At 43.8% G+C, this 18,563-nt stretch overlaps 1 protein-coding gene across 2 annotated transcripts in view; it reads right to left on the reverse strand.

Annotated features, from left to right (window-relative positions):
- The window catches only part of LOC121286833 (cystinosin-like), an 81,957-nt gene that overhangs the window by 39,980 nt on the left and 23,414 nt on the right, over positions 1-18,563 (reverse strand). For both annotated transcript variants that reach the window (XM_041203911.1, XM_041203910.1), the window contains exons 6-7: positions 17,396-17,533; positions 5,309-5,408 (exon numbers count right to left, since the gene is read on the reverse strand). In XM_041203911.1, the coding sequence (XP_041059845.1) occupies positions 5,309-5,408; positions 17,396-17,533 (238 nt within the window). The remainder of the gene's footprint in view (positions 1-5,308; positions 5,409-17,395; positions 17,534-18,563) is intronic.

The raw sequence follows: 18,563 nt of genomic DNA on the forward strand, positions 1-18,563 counted from the left end.
AACTGGTTTGACTTTCCTTTCAAAGAACAAAGGAAAGTACAGCACAGGAACAGGCCCTTCAGCCCTCCAAGCCTGCGCCGATCATATTGCCCATCAACTAATACATTTTGCACTTCCGGGATCCTCTATTCCCATCCTATTCATGTATTTGTCGAGCTGCCTCTTAAACACCATTGTCAGGTCACTGATTCAACTTCACTGGTCAGCTTTTTTTTAATTAATTCATGGGATGTGGGCTTCGCTGGCTGGGCCAGCATTTATTGCCCATCGCTAATTGCCTTTGAGAAGGTGGTGAGCTGCCTTCTTGAACCACTGCAGTCCATGTGGTGTAGGTACATCCTCAGTGCTGTTAGGCAGAGTGTTCCAGGATTAGGTGTTCCCATCAATCTGCTGCCCTTGTCCTCCTAGATGGTAGTGGTTGTGGGTTTGGAAGGTGTTGTCTAAGGAGCCTTGGTGAAATCCTGCAGTACATCTTGTAGATGGTACACACTGCTGCTGCTGTGCATCGGTGGTGGAAGGAGTGAATGTTTGTGGATGTGGTGCCAATCAAGTGGACTGCTTTGTCTTGGATACTGTCAAGCTTGAGTGCTGTAGGACATGCACTCATCCAGGCAAGTGAGGGGCAATCCATCACACTCCTGACTTGTGTCTTGTAGATGGTAGACAGGCTTTGGGGAGTCAGGAGGTGAGTTACTCATCACAGGATTCCTAGCTTCTGACCTGCTCTTGTAGCCAGAGTATTTATAGAGCTAGTCCAGTTCAGTTACTGGTCAATGGTAACCCCAGGGTGTTGATAGTTGGGGATTCAGTAATGGTAATGTCATTGAGCTTCAAGGGGCGATGGTTGGATTCCCTCTTGTTGGAGATGGTCATTGCCTGGAACTTGTGTGGCGGGAATCTTACTTGCCACTTGTCAGCCCAAGCCTGGATATTATAAGAGGTCTTGCTGCATTTGGACATGGACTGCTTCAGTATCTGAGGAGTTACAAATGGTGAACATTGTGCAAACATCAGCAAACATCCCCACTTCTGACCTTACGATGGAAGGGAGGTCACTGATGAAGCATCTGAAGATGGTTGGGCCGAGAACACTATTCTGAGGAGCTCCTGGAGCTGATTTGACTGGCGTCCAACATCCACAGCCATCTTCCTTTGTGCTAGGTATGACTCCAAGCAGTGGAGTTTTCCCCGATTCCCATTGACTCCAGTTTTGCTACGGCTCCCTGATGTCATACACTGTCAAATGCTGCCTTGATGTCAAGGGCAGTCACTCTCACCTCACCTTGGGAGTTCAGCTCTTTTGTCCAAGTTTGAACCAAGGCTGTAACGAGGTCATGAGTTGAGGGACCCTGGCAGAATCCAAACTGGGCATCAGTGAGCTGGTTTTTGTTAAGCAAGTGCCACCTGATAGCACTGCTAATGACCCCTTCCATTACTTTACTGATGATCGAGAGTAGACTGATGGGGCGGTAATTGGCTGGGTTGGATTTGTCCTGCTTGTGTGTGTACAGGACATACCTGGGCAATTTTCCACATAGCCGGGTAGATGCCATGTCGCAGCTGTACTGGAACGGTTTGGCTAGGGGTGCGGCAAGTTCTGGCACACAAATCTTCAACATTATTGTCGGAATATTGTCAGACCAATAGCCTTTTCAGTGTCCAGTGCCTTCAACTGTTTCTTGATATCACGTAGAATGAATTGAATTGGCTGAAGACTGACATCCGGGGACCTCCAGAGGAGGCCGAGATGGATCATCCCTTCAGCACTTCTGGCTGAAGATTGTAGCAAATGCTTCAGCCTCATCTTTTGCACTGCTGTGCTGGTCTCCCCCCATCTTTGACGTTGGGAATAATTTTGGAGCCTCCTCCTCCAGTGAGTTGTTAAATTGTTCACTGCCATTCATGACTGGATGTAGCAGGACTGCAGAGCTTAGATTTGATTCATTGATTGTGGGATCACTTGCTGCATATGCTGTTTGGCCCCCAAATCCAGCTGACCAATATAGCTTTACCAGGTTGACACCTCATTTTTAGGTACGCCTGGTGCTGCTCCTGGCATGCCTTCCTACACTCTTCATTGAACCAGGGCTGATCACCTGGCTGGATTGTAATGGTAGAGTGGGGGGATATGCCACACCATGAGTTTACAGATTGTGTTCGAGTATAACTCTGCTGCTGCTGATGGCACACAGTGCCTCACAGATGCCCAGTCCTGAGTTGCTAGATGTTCGAAATCCATCCCATTTAGCACGGTGGTAGTGCCACACAACAGGAAGGAGGGTGTGCTCAATGTGAAGACAGGACTTCATCTCCACAACTGTGTGGTGGTCGCTCCTACTGATACTGTCATGGACAGATGCACCTGTGGCAGGCAGACTGGTGAGGATGAGGTCATTTATGTTTTTCCCTCTTGTTGGTTCCCTCACCACCTGCCGCAGACCCAGTCTAGCAGCTATGTCCTTTAGCACTCGACCAGCTCAGTCAGTACTGGTGCTGCCGAGCCACCATTATGGTCCAATCTAAGTATCTACCCAGAAGGGGAACCCCATTCACAATCTACTCACATGTAGGGATCGTTCTCAGAGCACAAAGTATTGTCTGACTTTCCAGTGACATTCTGAGGAAGCACTACACTGTCAAAGGTACTATCCTGCAGATGAGACATTGAACCCTGTCTGCCCTCTCAGATAAATGTGAAAGCTCCCAAAGATCTTCTGATAGCTTGGCCAATATTCATCCTTCAGCCACAATAAATAGAACAGGCTAGTTGGTGGTTGTCTCATTGTTATTTATGGGATCTTGCTGCTCACAAGGCAGCTGCCATGATGTCTTAATTTCAAGTGACTGCAGTTCAGAAGTTCATCAGTGGTAAAATGCATTGAGACACGTTGAGGTGCTTTATAAATGCAAGTTTTCTACCCTTGAATCCACCAAGGCCCACCTTCCAATAGCATCTTCCATTTAATCTCCATTGGTGCTTTGTCTTCAAGAGAGTCAGGACTACCATACCTGACACTCGCTGCTTACCAGGCTTTATGAAGGACAGTAAGTGTAGTGTAGTTGGTATTTGCCTAAATGTGGTGGCCTTGCTCCAGGATACCTTGGGGTAAGTCTACCCAACAGCAGTTTGAAGCTTGGGAGACTTGTCTACCTGCTGGCTCAGGATTTGATCCATCTTGATTGCCTTCCCATCCAGAGGAATTTGAGTATGGGCTACAGCAGCAGCAAATGAACTGGCAGATCTGGAATATGAGATGAGGTGGGGAAGCACTGTAATTTTTGCTTTCTCCAGCTGCAAGTCAAGCAGGATTTCTAGCTGACCAGGTCATTGTGGCAAACATAGAAGGCGTTCCTGGAAGGGCTGAGATTTTGGCTGTAACTAATGCCTAGATATTGAAGATTGTTCGCTGCATAAAGACTGAAGTGCCCTATGTTTGTACTGGGCAATGACCTTGATTTGGAGCAGTTGGACCTATAGCCACATTGTTGGACAATATGAAAGACACCAGGGGAGGAAATGGTGGCACTCGTGAGAACAGAGTGCATCAGAATTAGGGATGCTGGCAGGACAACAGACATCAGAAGCAACAGAGGAAAAGTGACATCAAATCTTGCTTAAAAAGTCTTTTTTTTTAAAAAAAGAGGGTCGCAAGAAGCGCTGATTTTAAACATTATGGTTTGAAAATGGCTTATTGGATTGTTCTTGATGTAAGTAAAATAACAACATCCCATTTTACATGCTGAATAAATATGGAAGAACAAAAACATTATCATGCAAAGTTTTGAATGGGATCAAAAATTGCTGAAATGGCTAACCCGTAAATTCTATGGAAATGCCGATGAAGGGAAAGTGCGGATACAAGTTATAAAACTAGGATAACAAGAGGAGGGGGCTTGAGTTATGCGGGGACTGGAGAAGCTGGGGTCCTTAAAGCAGGGCAGGTTAAGAGATTTAAGAGACGTGTTCAACATTGTGAAAATTTCGATGGAATAAATAAGGAGAATGTTTCCAGTGGCTGGAGGATGGGTAATTAACTAGAGGACACAGATTTTAAGGTGACTGGCAAAAGAACTAGGAGCAGATGAGAGGTTCTCTTTTAAACAGTGTTGTTATGATGATTTGGAATGCATTATTGGAAACTTGGTGGAAGCTATATAATACCACTTAAAATCTTGGGGTGTAGGCCCATCAGGCCCAGGGACTATGTTAAATTTCTCCAGTACGATTTCTTAACTCATGAATATCCTTAAGTTCTTCTATTTTTACTAGGTCCTTGGTTCCCCACTGCTTCCGGAATGTTTTTTGTGCATGTTTTCACAGTAGAAAACAAAACATTTACTTAACATCTCTGTCACTTCCCTATTTTCCAAGATAACTGTTAAGAAAGCAATGCATTCTTTACACATTGTATGTGTGTAAACCAACGTGAGGATTGCTGGGACACAAATAATAGAGGATAATGTGTATACAAGTGGTATTATAATACTGAAACAAAAACAGAAAATGCTGGAAAAACTCAGCAGGTCTGACAGCATCTGTGGAGAGAGAAACAGAATTGATGTTTCGAGTCCGTATGACCCTTCTTCAGAGTATTATAATAAGCATTATAATACTGTTTGGCGATGCCCATATGATCTCACTCTACATTGTATAAAGCTTGCAGACCTGCAGTAGTCTGTTTTGAGCCAAAGCTAAACTGAACTAGCTCAAACAGTGAATCCTCCACTCCAAAACTAATCTTACACAGAAAGCAATGAGTGGGATCATGATGTTTCTGAAGAATGCTCAACGCACCAAGTGGGTAACCTATCTTAACTTCTTGTAATTGGTTCTATACAATGCTGTGAACAGGAATGAAGGCTCCAGAGCCATATCACAAACTGTCTGTCGTGAACTGTGCTGCAGTTAAATCTAGACAACAACATTTAGTAAATGTAAGAGGACTGCTCCACATGACAATCTTTAACATACTAGCAATTGAAATCTGATAGAGATATGCCCAGAATATGGCTGTGGAATAAAACTTAACCTGCAAAATGGCAGAGGTATGGAACAAATTTACCACTGTGGTTAAAGGAGCGGGGGAGTGGACTTACAAAAGATGGGCTGAATGGCCTGCCTCCGAGTTGTATGATTCTATGGTTTAAGGGGCTAGGAATCCCTCTGGTTAACATTTTGAATGGGTTTTCTGTTAGAGTGGTAATGCCCTCCTTTCAGTAACTTGGCCATGTCCTTCACTGTTCCTCAATGAACATTTACTGAAATAATGGTTCTCAGCATTCATGAAGAGACTAAATTAAATGTTACCTCAATATACGGAATCCAGAAGAGGCCAATGTTAAACATTCCATATGCAATGTGACCGGTCAGATTAAGTGCCAGAAAATCAAAATTCAATCCAACCACACTGAGAGAGAGAAACAAAAGAGAAATACATATGAAGTGACACCCTCAATGATTTAGAAATTAATCTGCTTGCATCACACGTCCAAACGAGACAAGATTTCTGATACAAAAACTGTTAAGTTCTACACGTTTAATTCAGATGAAGTACAGGAAGTTGTGGACATGCTCGAAACAATTTAGAACAAAAACAAAAATATCTGGAAAAACTCAGCAGGTCTGACAGCACCTGCGGAGAGGGATATAGTTGATGTTTCAAGTCCGTATGACCCTTCATCAGAACAATTTATCTGTGGTATACATCAAGCAATATGATCTTGAGCGTCATCTGGAAAGTTCATGGTGATGAAAGAATTTCATCCTAGGTATTCCTGTGCATCCTGGCTGCCAGAATTACCTACATATGTATTAGGAACAACAGTAAGCCACCCGACATTTTGAGCCTGCTCCACGTTTCAATGAGATCGTGGCTGATCTCAACTCAACCTCAACTCCACATTCCTGCCTACCCCCAATAACCTATCACCGCCTTGCTTATCAAGAATCTATCTACCTCTGCCTTAAAAATATTCAGACTCTGCTTCCACCACCTTTTGATGAAGTGTTCCAAAGACTCAACCCTCAGAAAAATTTCTCCTCATCTCCGTCCTAAATCTCTGCCCTTATTTTTAAACAGTGATCTCTAGTACTAGATTCTCCCACAAGAGGAAACATCCTCTCCACATCAACCCTGGGGAAACCCCGCAGATTCTTAAAGGTTTCAAACAAGTTGCCTCTTACTCTTCTAAACTCCAGCAGATACAAGCCTAGCCTGTCCAGCCTTTCCTCATAAGTCAGCCCACCCATTCCAGATATTAAAAACAAAAAACTGTGGATGCTGGAAATCTAAAACAAAAACAGAATTACCTGGAAAAACTCAGCACATCTGGCAGCAAGATTGGCCATCAAGCCATTGTTTCCAGGACTGTCACTGACCTCATCTCCTCTGGAGATCTTCCTCCCACAGCTTCCAACCTCATAGTCGCCCAACATCGGACGGCCCACTTCTACCATCTACCCAAAATCCACAAACGGAACTGTCCCGATAGACCAATCGTGTCAGCCTGCTCCTGCCCCACGAAACTCATTTCTCATTATCTTGACTCCCTTCTCTCTCCCCTTGTCCAGTCCCTTCCCACCTACATCCGTGATTCCTCTGACACCTTACGTCATATCAACAATTTTCAGTTCCCTGGCCCCAACCGCTTCCTCTTCACCATGGACGTCCAATCCATCTACACCTCCATCCCCTACCAGGATGGTCTGAGGGCCCTTAGCTTCTTCCTTGAACAGAGGCCTGAACAATCCACATCCACCACTACTCTCCGTCTGGCTGAACTTGTTCTGACACTGAACAATTTCTCCTTTAACTCCTTTCACTTCCTCCAAATAAAAGATGTGGCTATGAGTACCCGCATGGGCCCCAGCTATGCCTGTCTCTTTATGGGGTATGTGGAACATTCCTTGTTCCAGTCCTACTCCGGCCCCCTTCCACAACTCTTTCTCTGGTACATCGATGATTACTCCGGTGTTGCTTCATGCTCTTGTCGGGACTTGGAAAAATGTATTAATTTGCTTCCAATCTCCACCCCTCCATCATTTTCACATGGTCCATCTCTGACACTTCCCTTCCCTTCCTTGACCTCTCTGTCTCAATCTCTGGTGATAGACTGTCCAACAATATCCATTACAAGCCTATCGACTCCCACAGCTACCTCGACTATAGCTCCTCACACCCCGCTTCCTGTAAGGACTCCATCCCATTCTCTCAGTTCCTTCGCCTCCGTCGCATCTGTTCTGATGATGCTACTTTTAAAAACAGTTCCTCTGACATGTCCTCCTTCTTCCTTAACCGAGGTTTTCCACCCACGGTCGTTGACAGGGCCCTCAACCGTGTCCGGCCCATCTCCCGAGCATCCGCCCTCACGCATTCTCCTCCCTCCCAGAAACATGATAGGGTCCCCCTTGTCCTCATTTATCACCCCACCAGCCTCCGCATTCAAAGGATCATCCTCTGCCATTTCCGCCAACTCCAGCATGATGCCACCACCAAACACATCTTCCCTTCACCCCCCCGGCGGCATTCCGTAGAGATCGTTCCCTCCGGGACACCCTGGTCCACTCCTCCATCACCCCCTACTCCTCAACCCCCACCTATGGCACCTCCCCATGCCCACGCAAAAGATGCAACACCTGCCCCTTCACTTCCTCTCTCCTCACCGTCCTAGGGCCCAAACACTCCTTTCAAGTGAAGTAACATTTCACATGCATTTCCCCCAACTTAGTCTACTGCATTCGTTGCTCCAAATGCGGTCTCCTCTACATTGGAGAGGCCAAACATAAACTGGGCGACCGCTTTGCAGAACACCTGCGGTCTGTCCGCAAGAATGACCCAAACCTCCCTGTCGTTTGCCATTTTAACACTCCACCCTGCTCTCTTGCCCACATGTCTGTCCTTGGCTTGCTGCATTGTTCCAGTGAAGCCCAACGCAAACTGGAGGAACAGCACCTCATCTTCTGACTAGGCACTTTACAGCCATCCGGACTGAATATTGAATTCAACAACTTTAGATCTTGAACTGCCTCCTCCATCCCCACTCCCTTTCTGTTTCTTCCCTCTTCCTTTTGTTTTTTCCAATAATTTATATAGATTTCTCTTTTCCCACCTATTTCCATTATTTTTTAATCTTTTATGCCCCGCTAAGTCTTTCCACCCCACCCCCACTAGAGCTGTACCTTGAGTGCCCTACCATCCATTCTTAATTAGCACATTCGTTTAGATAATATCACTACCTTCAACACCTGTGTTCTTTTGTCTGTGACATCTTTTGATTATCTGCCCCTATCATTGCTTGCTTGTCCCTACAACCACACCACCTCCCCCCCCAACTTCTCTCCACCACCCCCCCCCCCCCCCCCCCCACCCCACCCACCTTAAACAGTTTATATTTCACCCCTCTCCTTATATTCGCTTAGTTCTGTCGAAGGGTCAAGAGGACTCGAAACTTCAACTCTTTTCTTCTCCGCCGATGCTGCCAGACCTGCTAAGTTTTTCCAGGGAATTCTGTTTTCATTCCAGATATTAGTTTAGTAAACTTTTCAACTGCATCCAATGCATTTGCATGCTTCTGTAAATAAGGAGACCAATACTGTACACAGTACTCCAAATGTAGTCTCACCAATGCCCTGTATAGCTGAAGCATACATCCCTACTTTTGTATTCAATTCCCCTCACAATAAATGATAATATCCTATTAGCTTTCTTAATTACTTGCTGTACCTGCATGCTAACCTTTTGTGATTCATGCACGAGGACATCCAGATCCCTCTGCATTTCAGAGCTCTGCAATCTCTCATCATTTAGCTAATATGCTTCTTCATTTTTCCTGTCAACATAGATAATTTCACTTTCTGACATTATACTCCATTTGCCAAATCTTTATGCACTCACTTAACCTGTGTCCCTTTGTAGCCTCGTTCTATTCACATCCTACCATCTTATCTTTGTGTCATCAACAAATTTAGCAACCATACCTGCAGTCCCATAATCCAAGTCATTTGTATAAATTGTAAAAAGTTGAAGCTCCAGCTCCAATTCCTGTGGCACACCACTAGTTACATCTTGCCAACCAGAAAAAGATCCATTTATGCCAACTGTTTCCTGTCAGCAAGTCAATCATCTATCCATGCCAATATGTTACCCCCTACACCATGAACTTTTATTTTTTGCAATAACCCAAGGTTACAAGGTGGTCAAGATTGGGAAATAAACATTCCAGGATACACAACAGTTCAGAAAACAGATAAATGGTAAAGGAGCAGAGGTAGCACTGATAGTAAAGGATGACATAAGGACATAAGTGAGAATGAGGCTAGCCACAGAAGTTCATGAAGTAGTATCATTATGGGTGGAAATTAGGAATAGCGAAAGTCAGAAAACACTGGTGGGAAGAGCTTATAGGCCCCTAACAGTAGTTATACTGTTGGGCAAAGCATAAAACAAGGAATTATTGGAGCTTGTAACAAACAAAATGTTATTTTTCTTTATTCATTCATGGGATGTGGCTTCACTGGCTGGGCCAGCATTTAGTGCCCACCCTAATTGCCCTTGAGAAGCTGGTGGCGAGCTGCCTTCTTGTACTGCTGCAGGCCAGGTGCTGTAGGTACACCTCCAATGCTGTTAGGAAGGGAGTTCCAGGATTTTGACCCAGCGACAGTGAAGGAACAGTGATATATTTCCAAGTCAAGATGATGAGTGACTTGGAGGGGAACTTCCAGGTGGTGGTGTTCCCATCTATCTGCTGCCCTTGTCCTTCTAGATGGTAGTGGCCGTGGGTTTGGAAGGTGCTGTCGAAGGAGCCTTGGTGAATTCTTGCAGAGTACCTTGTAGATGGTACACACTGCAGCTACTGTGTGTCAGCGGTGGAGGGAGTGAACGTTTGTGGTTGTGGTGACCAATCAAGCGGGCTGCTTTGTCCTGGACAGTGTCAAGCTTCCTGAGTGTTGTGGGAGCTGCACTCATCCAGGAAAGTGGGAGGTATTCCACCACACTCCTGACTTGTGCCTTGTAGATGGTAGACAAGCTTTGGGGAGTCAGGAGGTGACATATTTATCGCATAATTCCTAGCCTCTGACCTGCTCTTGTAGCCAATGTTTATGTGGCTAGTTCAGTTCAGTTTCTGGTCAATGGTAACCCCTAGGATGTTGATAATGGGGGATTCAATGATGGTAATGTCATTGAACATCAAGGTTCGATGGTTGGATATTCTCTCGTTGGAGATGGTCATTGCCTGACACTTGTGTGGTGCGAATGTTACTCGCCACTTGTCAGCCCAAGCCTGGATATTGTCCAGGTCTTGCTGCATTTGGACATGGACTGCGTCAGTATGAGTCGTTGCTAATGGTGCTGAACATTGTGCAATCATCAGCCATCAACAAACATCCCCACTTCTGACCTTATGATGGAAGGAAGGTCATTGATGAAGTAGCTGGAGATGGTTGGGCCGAGGACACTACCTCGAGGAACTCCTGCAGTGATGTCCTGGAGCGGAGATGACTGACCTCCAACAATCGCAACCATTTCCCTTTGCACTAGGCATGACTCCAACCAGCAGAGTTTTCCCCGATTCCCACTGACTCCAGTTTTGCTCAGGGCCCTTGATGTCACACACTGTCAAATGCTACCTTGATGTCAAGGGCAGTCATTCTCGCTTCACCTCAGGAGTTCAGTTCTTTTGTCCATGTTTGAACCAAGGCTGTAATGAGGTCAGGAGCTGAGTGGCCCTGGCAGAACCCAAACTGGACTTCAGTGAGCAAGTTATTGCTAAGCAAGTGCCACTTGATAGCACCGTTGATGATCCCCTTCCATTACTTTACTGATGAAGGAAAGTAGACTGTTGGAGTGGTCAGCCAGGTTCGATTTGTCCTGCTTTTTGTATACAGGATATACCTGGACAATTTTCCACATAGCCAGGTAGATGCCAGTGTTGCAGCTGTATTGGAACAGCTTGGCTAGGGGTGCAGCAAGTTCTGGAGCACAAGTCTGCAGTGCTCTTGCCGGAATATTGTCAGGGCCCATAGCCTTTGCATTATCCAGTGCCTTCAGCCATTTCATGATATCACGTGGAGTGAATTGAATTGGCTAAAGACTGGCATCTGTGATGCTGGGGACCTCCGGAGGAGGCCGAGCTGCATCATCCACTTGGCACTCCCGGCTGAAGATTGTAGCAAATGCTTCAGCCTTGTCATTTGCACTGATGTGCTGGGCTCCTCCATCATTGAGGATGGGGATATTTGTGGAGCCTCCTCCTCCAGTGAGTTGTTTAATTGCCCACCACCATTCACGACTGCATATGGCAGGACTGCAGAGCTTAGATCTGATCTGTTGGTTGTGGGATTGCTTAGCTTGCTGCTTGTGCTGTTCGGCATACAAGTAGTCCTGTGTTATAGCTTCACCAGGCTGACACCTCATTTTTAGGTATGCCTGGAGCTGTGCCTGGCATGCCCTCCTGCACTCTTCATTGAACCAGGGTTAATCCCCTGGCTTGTTGATAATGGTAGAGTGGGGGATAAGCTGGGCCATGAAGTTAAAGATTGTGTTCGAGTGCAATTCTGCTGCTGCTGATGGCCCACAGCGCCTTATGGATGCCCAGTCTTGAGTTGCTAGATCTGTTTGAAATCTATCCCATGGTAGTGCCACACAATATGATAATAATTGTGGGAAGCTTTAACTTCACATAGACTGGGACAATCAAATTGGCAAAAGTGGTGTACAAGATGAGTTTGTAGAATGGTTTCTTGACAGTTTCTTGCAGCCAACTAGGGACAAAGCTATCTTAGATCCAGTATTGTGCAATGAAGTAGGCTTAATTTGTATTGTCATAGTATAAAGTCCACTGGGAAATAATGATCAAAATACCATTGAATTACATGTAAGTTTGAAAGTGACACATTCAATCAAAAACAAAAATCTTAAGTTTAAAGAAAGCCAATTACACAGGTATGAGGGGAGAACTGGTTAAAGTTAATTGGGTAAATAGACTAAAAGGAATGGAGGTAAACAAACAATGAGAAACATTTAAAGAAACAACTCAAAATGTTCAACAAAAATACATGCAATTTAAAAACAAAAGCTCAGCAAGACTTATTCATAGCTTACTCAGGAAGTTAAAGGTAGCGTTAGATGGGAAAAAAACTTACAATCTTGCAAAAAAATCAGTAGCAAGTCTGAAGATTGGGAGTGTTTTAGAAATCAGCAAAGAGCCGCCAAAAAGTTGATTAAAAAAAGGAAAGCATAGAACATGAGTGTAAGCTAGTCAGCAATATAAAAATATTGTAAAATCTTTTATATGAAACAGAGAGTATCTAAACTAAATGTTGGTCTGTTAGAAGCAGAGACAAGAAAAATTAGCATGGGGAATGAGGAAATTGCCAAGGTACTGAACAAATATTTTGCATCTGTCTTCACAGTAGAAGACACAACTTTCATACCAGAAATAGGTGGTAATCTAGGGGCTAAAAAGAACGAGGAGATTAATATCAGAGAAAAAAGTATTGGAGAAACTTAAGGGACTAAAATCCAACAAAATGTGGTCTGATGGCCTACACCCTAGGGTTTTAAAACAGATAGCTGCAGAGATAGTGGATGTGCTGGCTATGATTTTCCAAAATTCCTTAGATTCAGGAACAATCCACACTGCTTTTCAAGAAAGGAAGGAGAGAAAACAGTGAACTACAGGCCATTTAGTCTAACATCAGTTTTTGGGAAAATGCTGGAATCTATTATTAAAGCAAGTTTTAACATTGCATTTAGAAAAGCATTGTATGATTAGAACAAGTCAACATGGTTTTACTAAAGGGAGATCCTGTTTGACAAGTTTGAGTTTTTTAAGAATGCAACTAGTAGGGTAGGTAAAGGGAAACCAGTAGATGTAGTACACCTTGATTTCCAAAAGACATTTGATAAGTGCCACACAAAAGGTTAATAGGCAAGGTCATGGAGTTGGCGGCAATATCTTAACATGGATGGAAGGCAGAGAGTGGGCATAAGTGGGGCTTTTTCAAGTTGGCGTGCATTGAATAGTGGAGTGCTGCAAGGATCGGTGCTGCGGTCTCAGCTATTCACAAGTTATATTAATGTCCTAGATAAAGAGACAGAGTACTGTATCTGAATTTGCTGATGATACCAAGCTAGGTGAAAGATAATATTAAAAACAAAGTGCTGGAAAAACTCAGCAGCATCTGTGGAAAGAGAAACAGAGTTAACGTTTCGAGTCCAACATGAATCTTATTTGGAACCCTAAGATGGAAAGGTAAGCTATGAGGAGGACAGAGAGAGGCTGGAAAGAAATATAGACAGGTTAAGTGAGTGGGATACAGGATGGCAGATGGAGTACAATGTAGGCAAGTGTTGTTATTCACTCTGGTCATACAAATTAGAAAAGCATAATTTTTTTTAAGAAGGTGTGAAACTTGTAAGTGCTGATGTTCAAAGACACATGGGTGTGCTCATAGAAGGAATGTAGAAAATTAACCTAAAGGTGCAGCAGGAAATTAGGAAGACAAATGGCATGTTGGTCTTTTATTGTAAGCAGGTTGGAGTACAATAGAGAAGTCTTGCTACAATTGTACAAGGTTTTGGTGAGACCACATCTGAAATACTGTGTGCGGTTTTACTCTCCATACTTAAGAAAGGATATATTGCATTGGAAGTGGTACAGCGAAGGTTCATTAGATTGGTCCCTGAGATGAGGGGGTTGCCCTATCATGAGAGACTGAGTAAATTGTGCTTATATTCTCTGGAGTTTAGAAGAATAAGAGGCAAACTCATTGAAACCTACTAAATCCTGAAGGAGCTTGATAGGGTGGATGCCGATAGATATATTCCCTGACCATTGGAAACAAACAGACAAGGGCACAGCCTCAGGATAAGGGGGCCGATCATTTAGGACCAAGGTGACAAGAAATTACTTTACTCAAAGGGTTGTGAATCTGTGGAATTCTCTACCCCAGCCAGTTGTAGATGCTCCAAAGTTAAGGCTGGGATAGGCAGATTTTTGGTTTCTCAGGGAATTAAGGGATATGGGGAGGAAGCGGGAAAATGGAGTTGAAGCCCAGGATCAGCTGTGATCGTATTGAATGGCAGAGCAGGCTTGACAGGCCATATGGTTTACTCCTGTTCCTATTTCTTGTGTTGTGTAAAGTATACAGGATCTGGCAAGTCCAGCTTGCAGCAACACCATCTTGTCAGTGAAAGGTGAGGTGAGAGTGACTGCCCTTGACACCAGAGGCAGCATTTGTCTGAGTGTGGCATCAAGGAGCCCTAGCAAAACTGGAGTCAATGGAAATCAGGGGGAAAACTCTCCACTGGTCAGAGTCATACCTAGCACAAAGGAAGATGGTTATGGTTGTTGGAGGTCAGACATCTCATCTCCAGGACATCATTGCAGAGATCCTCAAGGTAGCGTTCTTGGCCCAACCATCTTCAGCTGCTTCATCAATGACCTTTCTTCCATCATAAAGTCAGAAGTGGGGATGTTTGCTGATGATTGCACAATGTTCAGCACCATTCACGACTCCTCAGATATTGAAGCAGTCCATGTCCAAATGAAGCAAGACCTGAACAATATCCAGGCTTGGGCTGACAAGTGGCAAGTAACATTCACGCCACACAAGTGTCAGGTAATGACCATCTTCAACAAGAGAGAATCTAACCATCACCGGCTAATATTCAATTGCTTTATCATCACTGAATCCCCCACTATCAACATCCTGGGGGTTACCATTGAACAGAAACTGAACTGGACTAGCCATATAAATACTGTGGCTACAAGAGCAGGTCAGAGGCTAGGAATCATGCGGTGAGTAACTCACCTCCTGACTCCTCAAAGCCTGTCCACCATCTACAAGGCACAAGTCAAGAGTGCGGTGGAATACTCCTCCCTTGCTTGGATGGGTGCAGCTCCCACAACACTCAAGAAGCTTGACACTGTCCAGAACAAAGCAGCCCGCTTGATTGGCACCACATCCACAAAACATTCACTTCCTCTACCACCGATGCACAGTAACAACAGTGTGTACCATCTTCTAGATGCACTGCAGGAGTTCACCAAGGCTCCTTCAAGAGCACCTTCCAAACCCATGATCACTTCCATCCAGAATGACAAAGGAAACAGATGGACGGGAACACAACCACCTGCAAGTCCCCTCCAAATCACTCATCATCCTGACTTGGAAATATATCGCCATTCCTTCACTGTTGCTGGGTCAAAATCCTGGAACTCCCTTCCTAACAGCACTGTGGGTGTACCTACACCACATGGGCCGCAGCAGTTCAAGGAGGCAGCTCACCACCACCTTCTTGAGGGCAACTAGGGATGGGCAATAAATGCTGGCCCAGCCAACGAAGCCCACATTTACTGACTGAGTAAAAAAAATGACAGTCACATTATGGGACAGGAGATGACTACTTGGCCCATAGAGTCCATACTTGTTCTCTGTGGAGCAATCCAATCAGTCCCATTCCTCCACTTTATCGCTGTAGCCCTTGCAAATGGATTTCCCTCAACTGCCTTTTGAATTCAATTGTTTCCACTTCCAGCACCTCATTGGCAGCAAGTTCCAGGTTATTACTATGCGCACTATAAGAAGTTCTTCCTTACATTCTCCCCTGCATCTCTCGCTCAAAGTCAAATCCTAGTCCTTGTACTACCAACTAATGAGAACAGGGACACTCACAAAGGTGTTAGTGCAGGGATTCCAGGATTTTGAACCAATGTCAGTGAAGGAATGGCGAGATAATTCTAAAACAGGATGGTGAGAGACTTGGAGGGTATCCTGCAGATAGTGACGCTTCTGCTGCCCCTGTTTTTCTGATAGAGGTCATAGATTTGGGAGGTTCTGTTGAAGGAGCTCACATCTCATGATTAAATAAAACCGTCAACCTCGCATGGTAAGAATTTTGGTTCTCATTGTATTACTATGGTTTATAATTATCAGTGATATGGCATGAAAATAGGCTAAAAAAGTAGAAGATGGTTTATTTTAAAAACTGGCCAGATTAGGGATTTGAAATTTTCTAACTCACTATCATAATAAATTCCAAGGCTGTTATTAATCTAATCACTGTCCTGGTAAAGTGCTTCAGACCTTTCACTCATCCTTAGCAAATGAAATTATGCCCAAGGGTCATAAGAGTTTAAAACTTTTGTGTACTTCAAGTACTTGAACCAACCTTTCACAGACACCAACACAGCATCAATTCAAAGAGCTAATTACAAAATGTGAAATAACATGCTGACTGAGGTTTAACAGTGCCATCCACTCTTTAGGTTCCATATCCTATGCAGAGTTCAAAGCTCAATGGTGCAACCTGAGACAACACTGGGGGCAGCAGCAAATAAATGCATGGTTGTTGAGTTAAAATGGGTTTGTCAGAAACAGCAATTCAGCAACTTACACAGGCAGCAGTCATGTAAAGAACATTATAACCATATATCTTTGACCTGATACACATTTCCATGCTAAACTGTCATTTTTTGAAATTTATTACCCCGAAATATGTGGCAAACATTTTACTGGCATGACAGCAAGTTGGTGTTTCCTCGCTTTTCCTGAAGGCTCAGAATTTGTTGGATAGGGCACTTCAAGTTCCTGGTTAGTTAGCTTTGGTTATTCATCCTTTAGCTCAAAATATTTTTGTCGTATAACTTGGAGGTGTGTTGACAATGGTGCAGTGAGAGAACTGGGCACAGGAAACCTTGGTGAGCAGCAGGTCAAAGAGTTTACTTCCTTAGCCAATGCGATTGAAGGATGGTGAAATAAACAATAAAGACTGAGAAGGATGAATTAGAGTCAAATCTGGTACAGAGAGATAAAGTATGGAGAAAGAAAGATTGGAGAGAAAAAAAAAGAATAAGTACAAATAATTTTAAGGAACGAGTTTCTACATTTTTAGATGTTCACTTTCTGAGCCAGAGTGTCATTAACAGTTATCACATCATTAAAGGGGTGCTGGCACTATTAATTACTAGATTTAACTTTGTGGCTTAATGGAAAATTAATGTGTATATACAGCAACCTCTCAGAAATTCCAGGGAGGTTAAATGTGAGATGCCATCTTTAGAAAGTTAACAGTGGAAATTATCCAGTAACTTGTGGCAATTTGCAATTCATAATTCACAGGATCTCTCTTTCTGGTCACAAGTGGCTGACCAATTTGAACATTAACATCGAGCATCATTCACATACCTTCATTTTTGCTACAAATTCCAGTCTTAGGTGTTTTTATTATAGTAAATTACGGGAACCATAGCAATGAAAATCGCCTGCAGGAAACTCCAGTTAGACAACAGGAGCATCTTTCCGAATTTAGCAGCAATTTAGCCTTTTTTGCATATACAAAATTTTTAATGTTGCAAAGAGCTCCTCGCATTTGCCGCATGCACAGTTTACCTTTTCCGTTTCCAGTTTTCAATCACTTGGGGATAGAACGAGATGGACCAGGCCAAGAAGTAAATCCAGCCAATCACCTGACATACTATTCTCAGGGCATTACTCTGCACCACCAGAAAATGAATTCTTGCAAGAGTTCTACAAAAACAATGTAGTACAGTCAGATAAACAAATAGCAACAACCACAGGAAAACAAAATCTGGAATTTATACAGCACCTTTTATGGTAAATGTCTCAAAGTACTTCACAGAGGTTTAAGGGAAAAATAAAATGCTGAGAAAATTTATTAAGAGCGATCAAAAGCTTGGTCAAAAAAGGGGAATTTTTAAGGGGGGGGGGTGGTGGCGGTGGCTGGAGTGGTAGAGGGAATTAAGGAGAGAATTCCAAGCTTTAGGTGTGGATGACTGAAGAGACAACCACCAAAGAAGGAAGGGGTGCGAAAGAGACCAGAGGCAGATGAACAAAGTTTGGCGAAATTTGTAGCACTGGAGGAGGTTACAGAGGTAGGGAGGGGTAAGACCGTGAAGGAATTTAAAGACAAGCATGGAAGTCAGGCTTATACTTGTTCTTATCAACATTTAGTTTAGTGGATACAAGGATTGCAAGGATCCATTGGGTTTTAATCATTGGGTTTTAATGGTTATCTCATGACAGCCTACGAAATAGGTGTGGCCTCATCTCTTCTATTTTGTAACAGAACGTGAAGTAACATGCAGACTATCAGTCTGAGGTTTATCAATGGCCACCCACTGTTTGGAATTTGACTAGCTCCAGCCTATGCCCTTTCCTCCTCCCCTCACCACTTTTACAGTTCCATCTGAAGAGATCCCTCTGGCCCAATGAATTGATGTTTAACCACAGTCTGATGGGCCCCTATCCAACCTGCTGGCAAGGTCTGTTCTGAAATTCGCTGGTATCCAGAGCATCCAGTTACTAAACAAATGGAAGCAATGATAGTTGGTACTTGGTGTTTGTTAATCCTGCAATTCAAATTAAAAGCAAGTTTGGCTACAGATCAAATCCCAAGCAGATACTTTAATTACCTGATCACTTGTCCTAAATCTACACCTTGATCTCGACAACTTGTAGCTCTGGAAGACTGCCCCAAGATCCATCCCAAAGCAGCCATACTTGTGAATCAGATGCATCCATTTGATCTGCCTTGTTC

Source organism: Carcharodon carcharias, chromosome 14 (assembly GCF_017639515.1).
Source record: "Carcharodon carcharias isolate sCarCar2 chromosome 14, sCarCar2.pri, whole genome shotgun sequence".
Lineage (NCBI taxonomy): Eukaryota > Metazoa > Chordata > Chondrichthyes > Lamniformes > Lamnidae > Carcharodon > Carcharodon carcharias.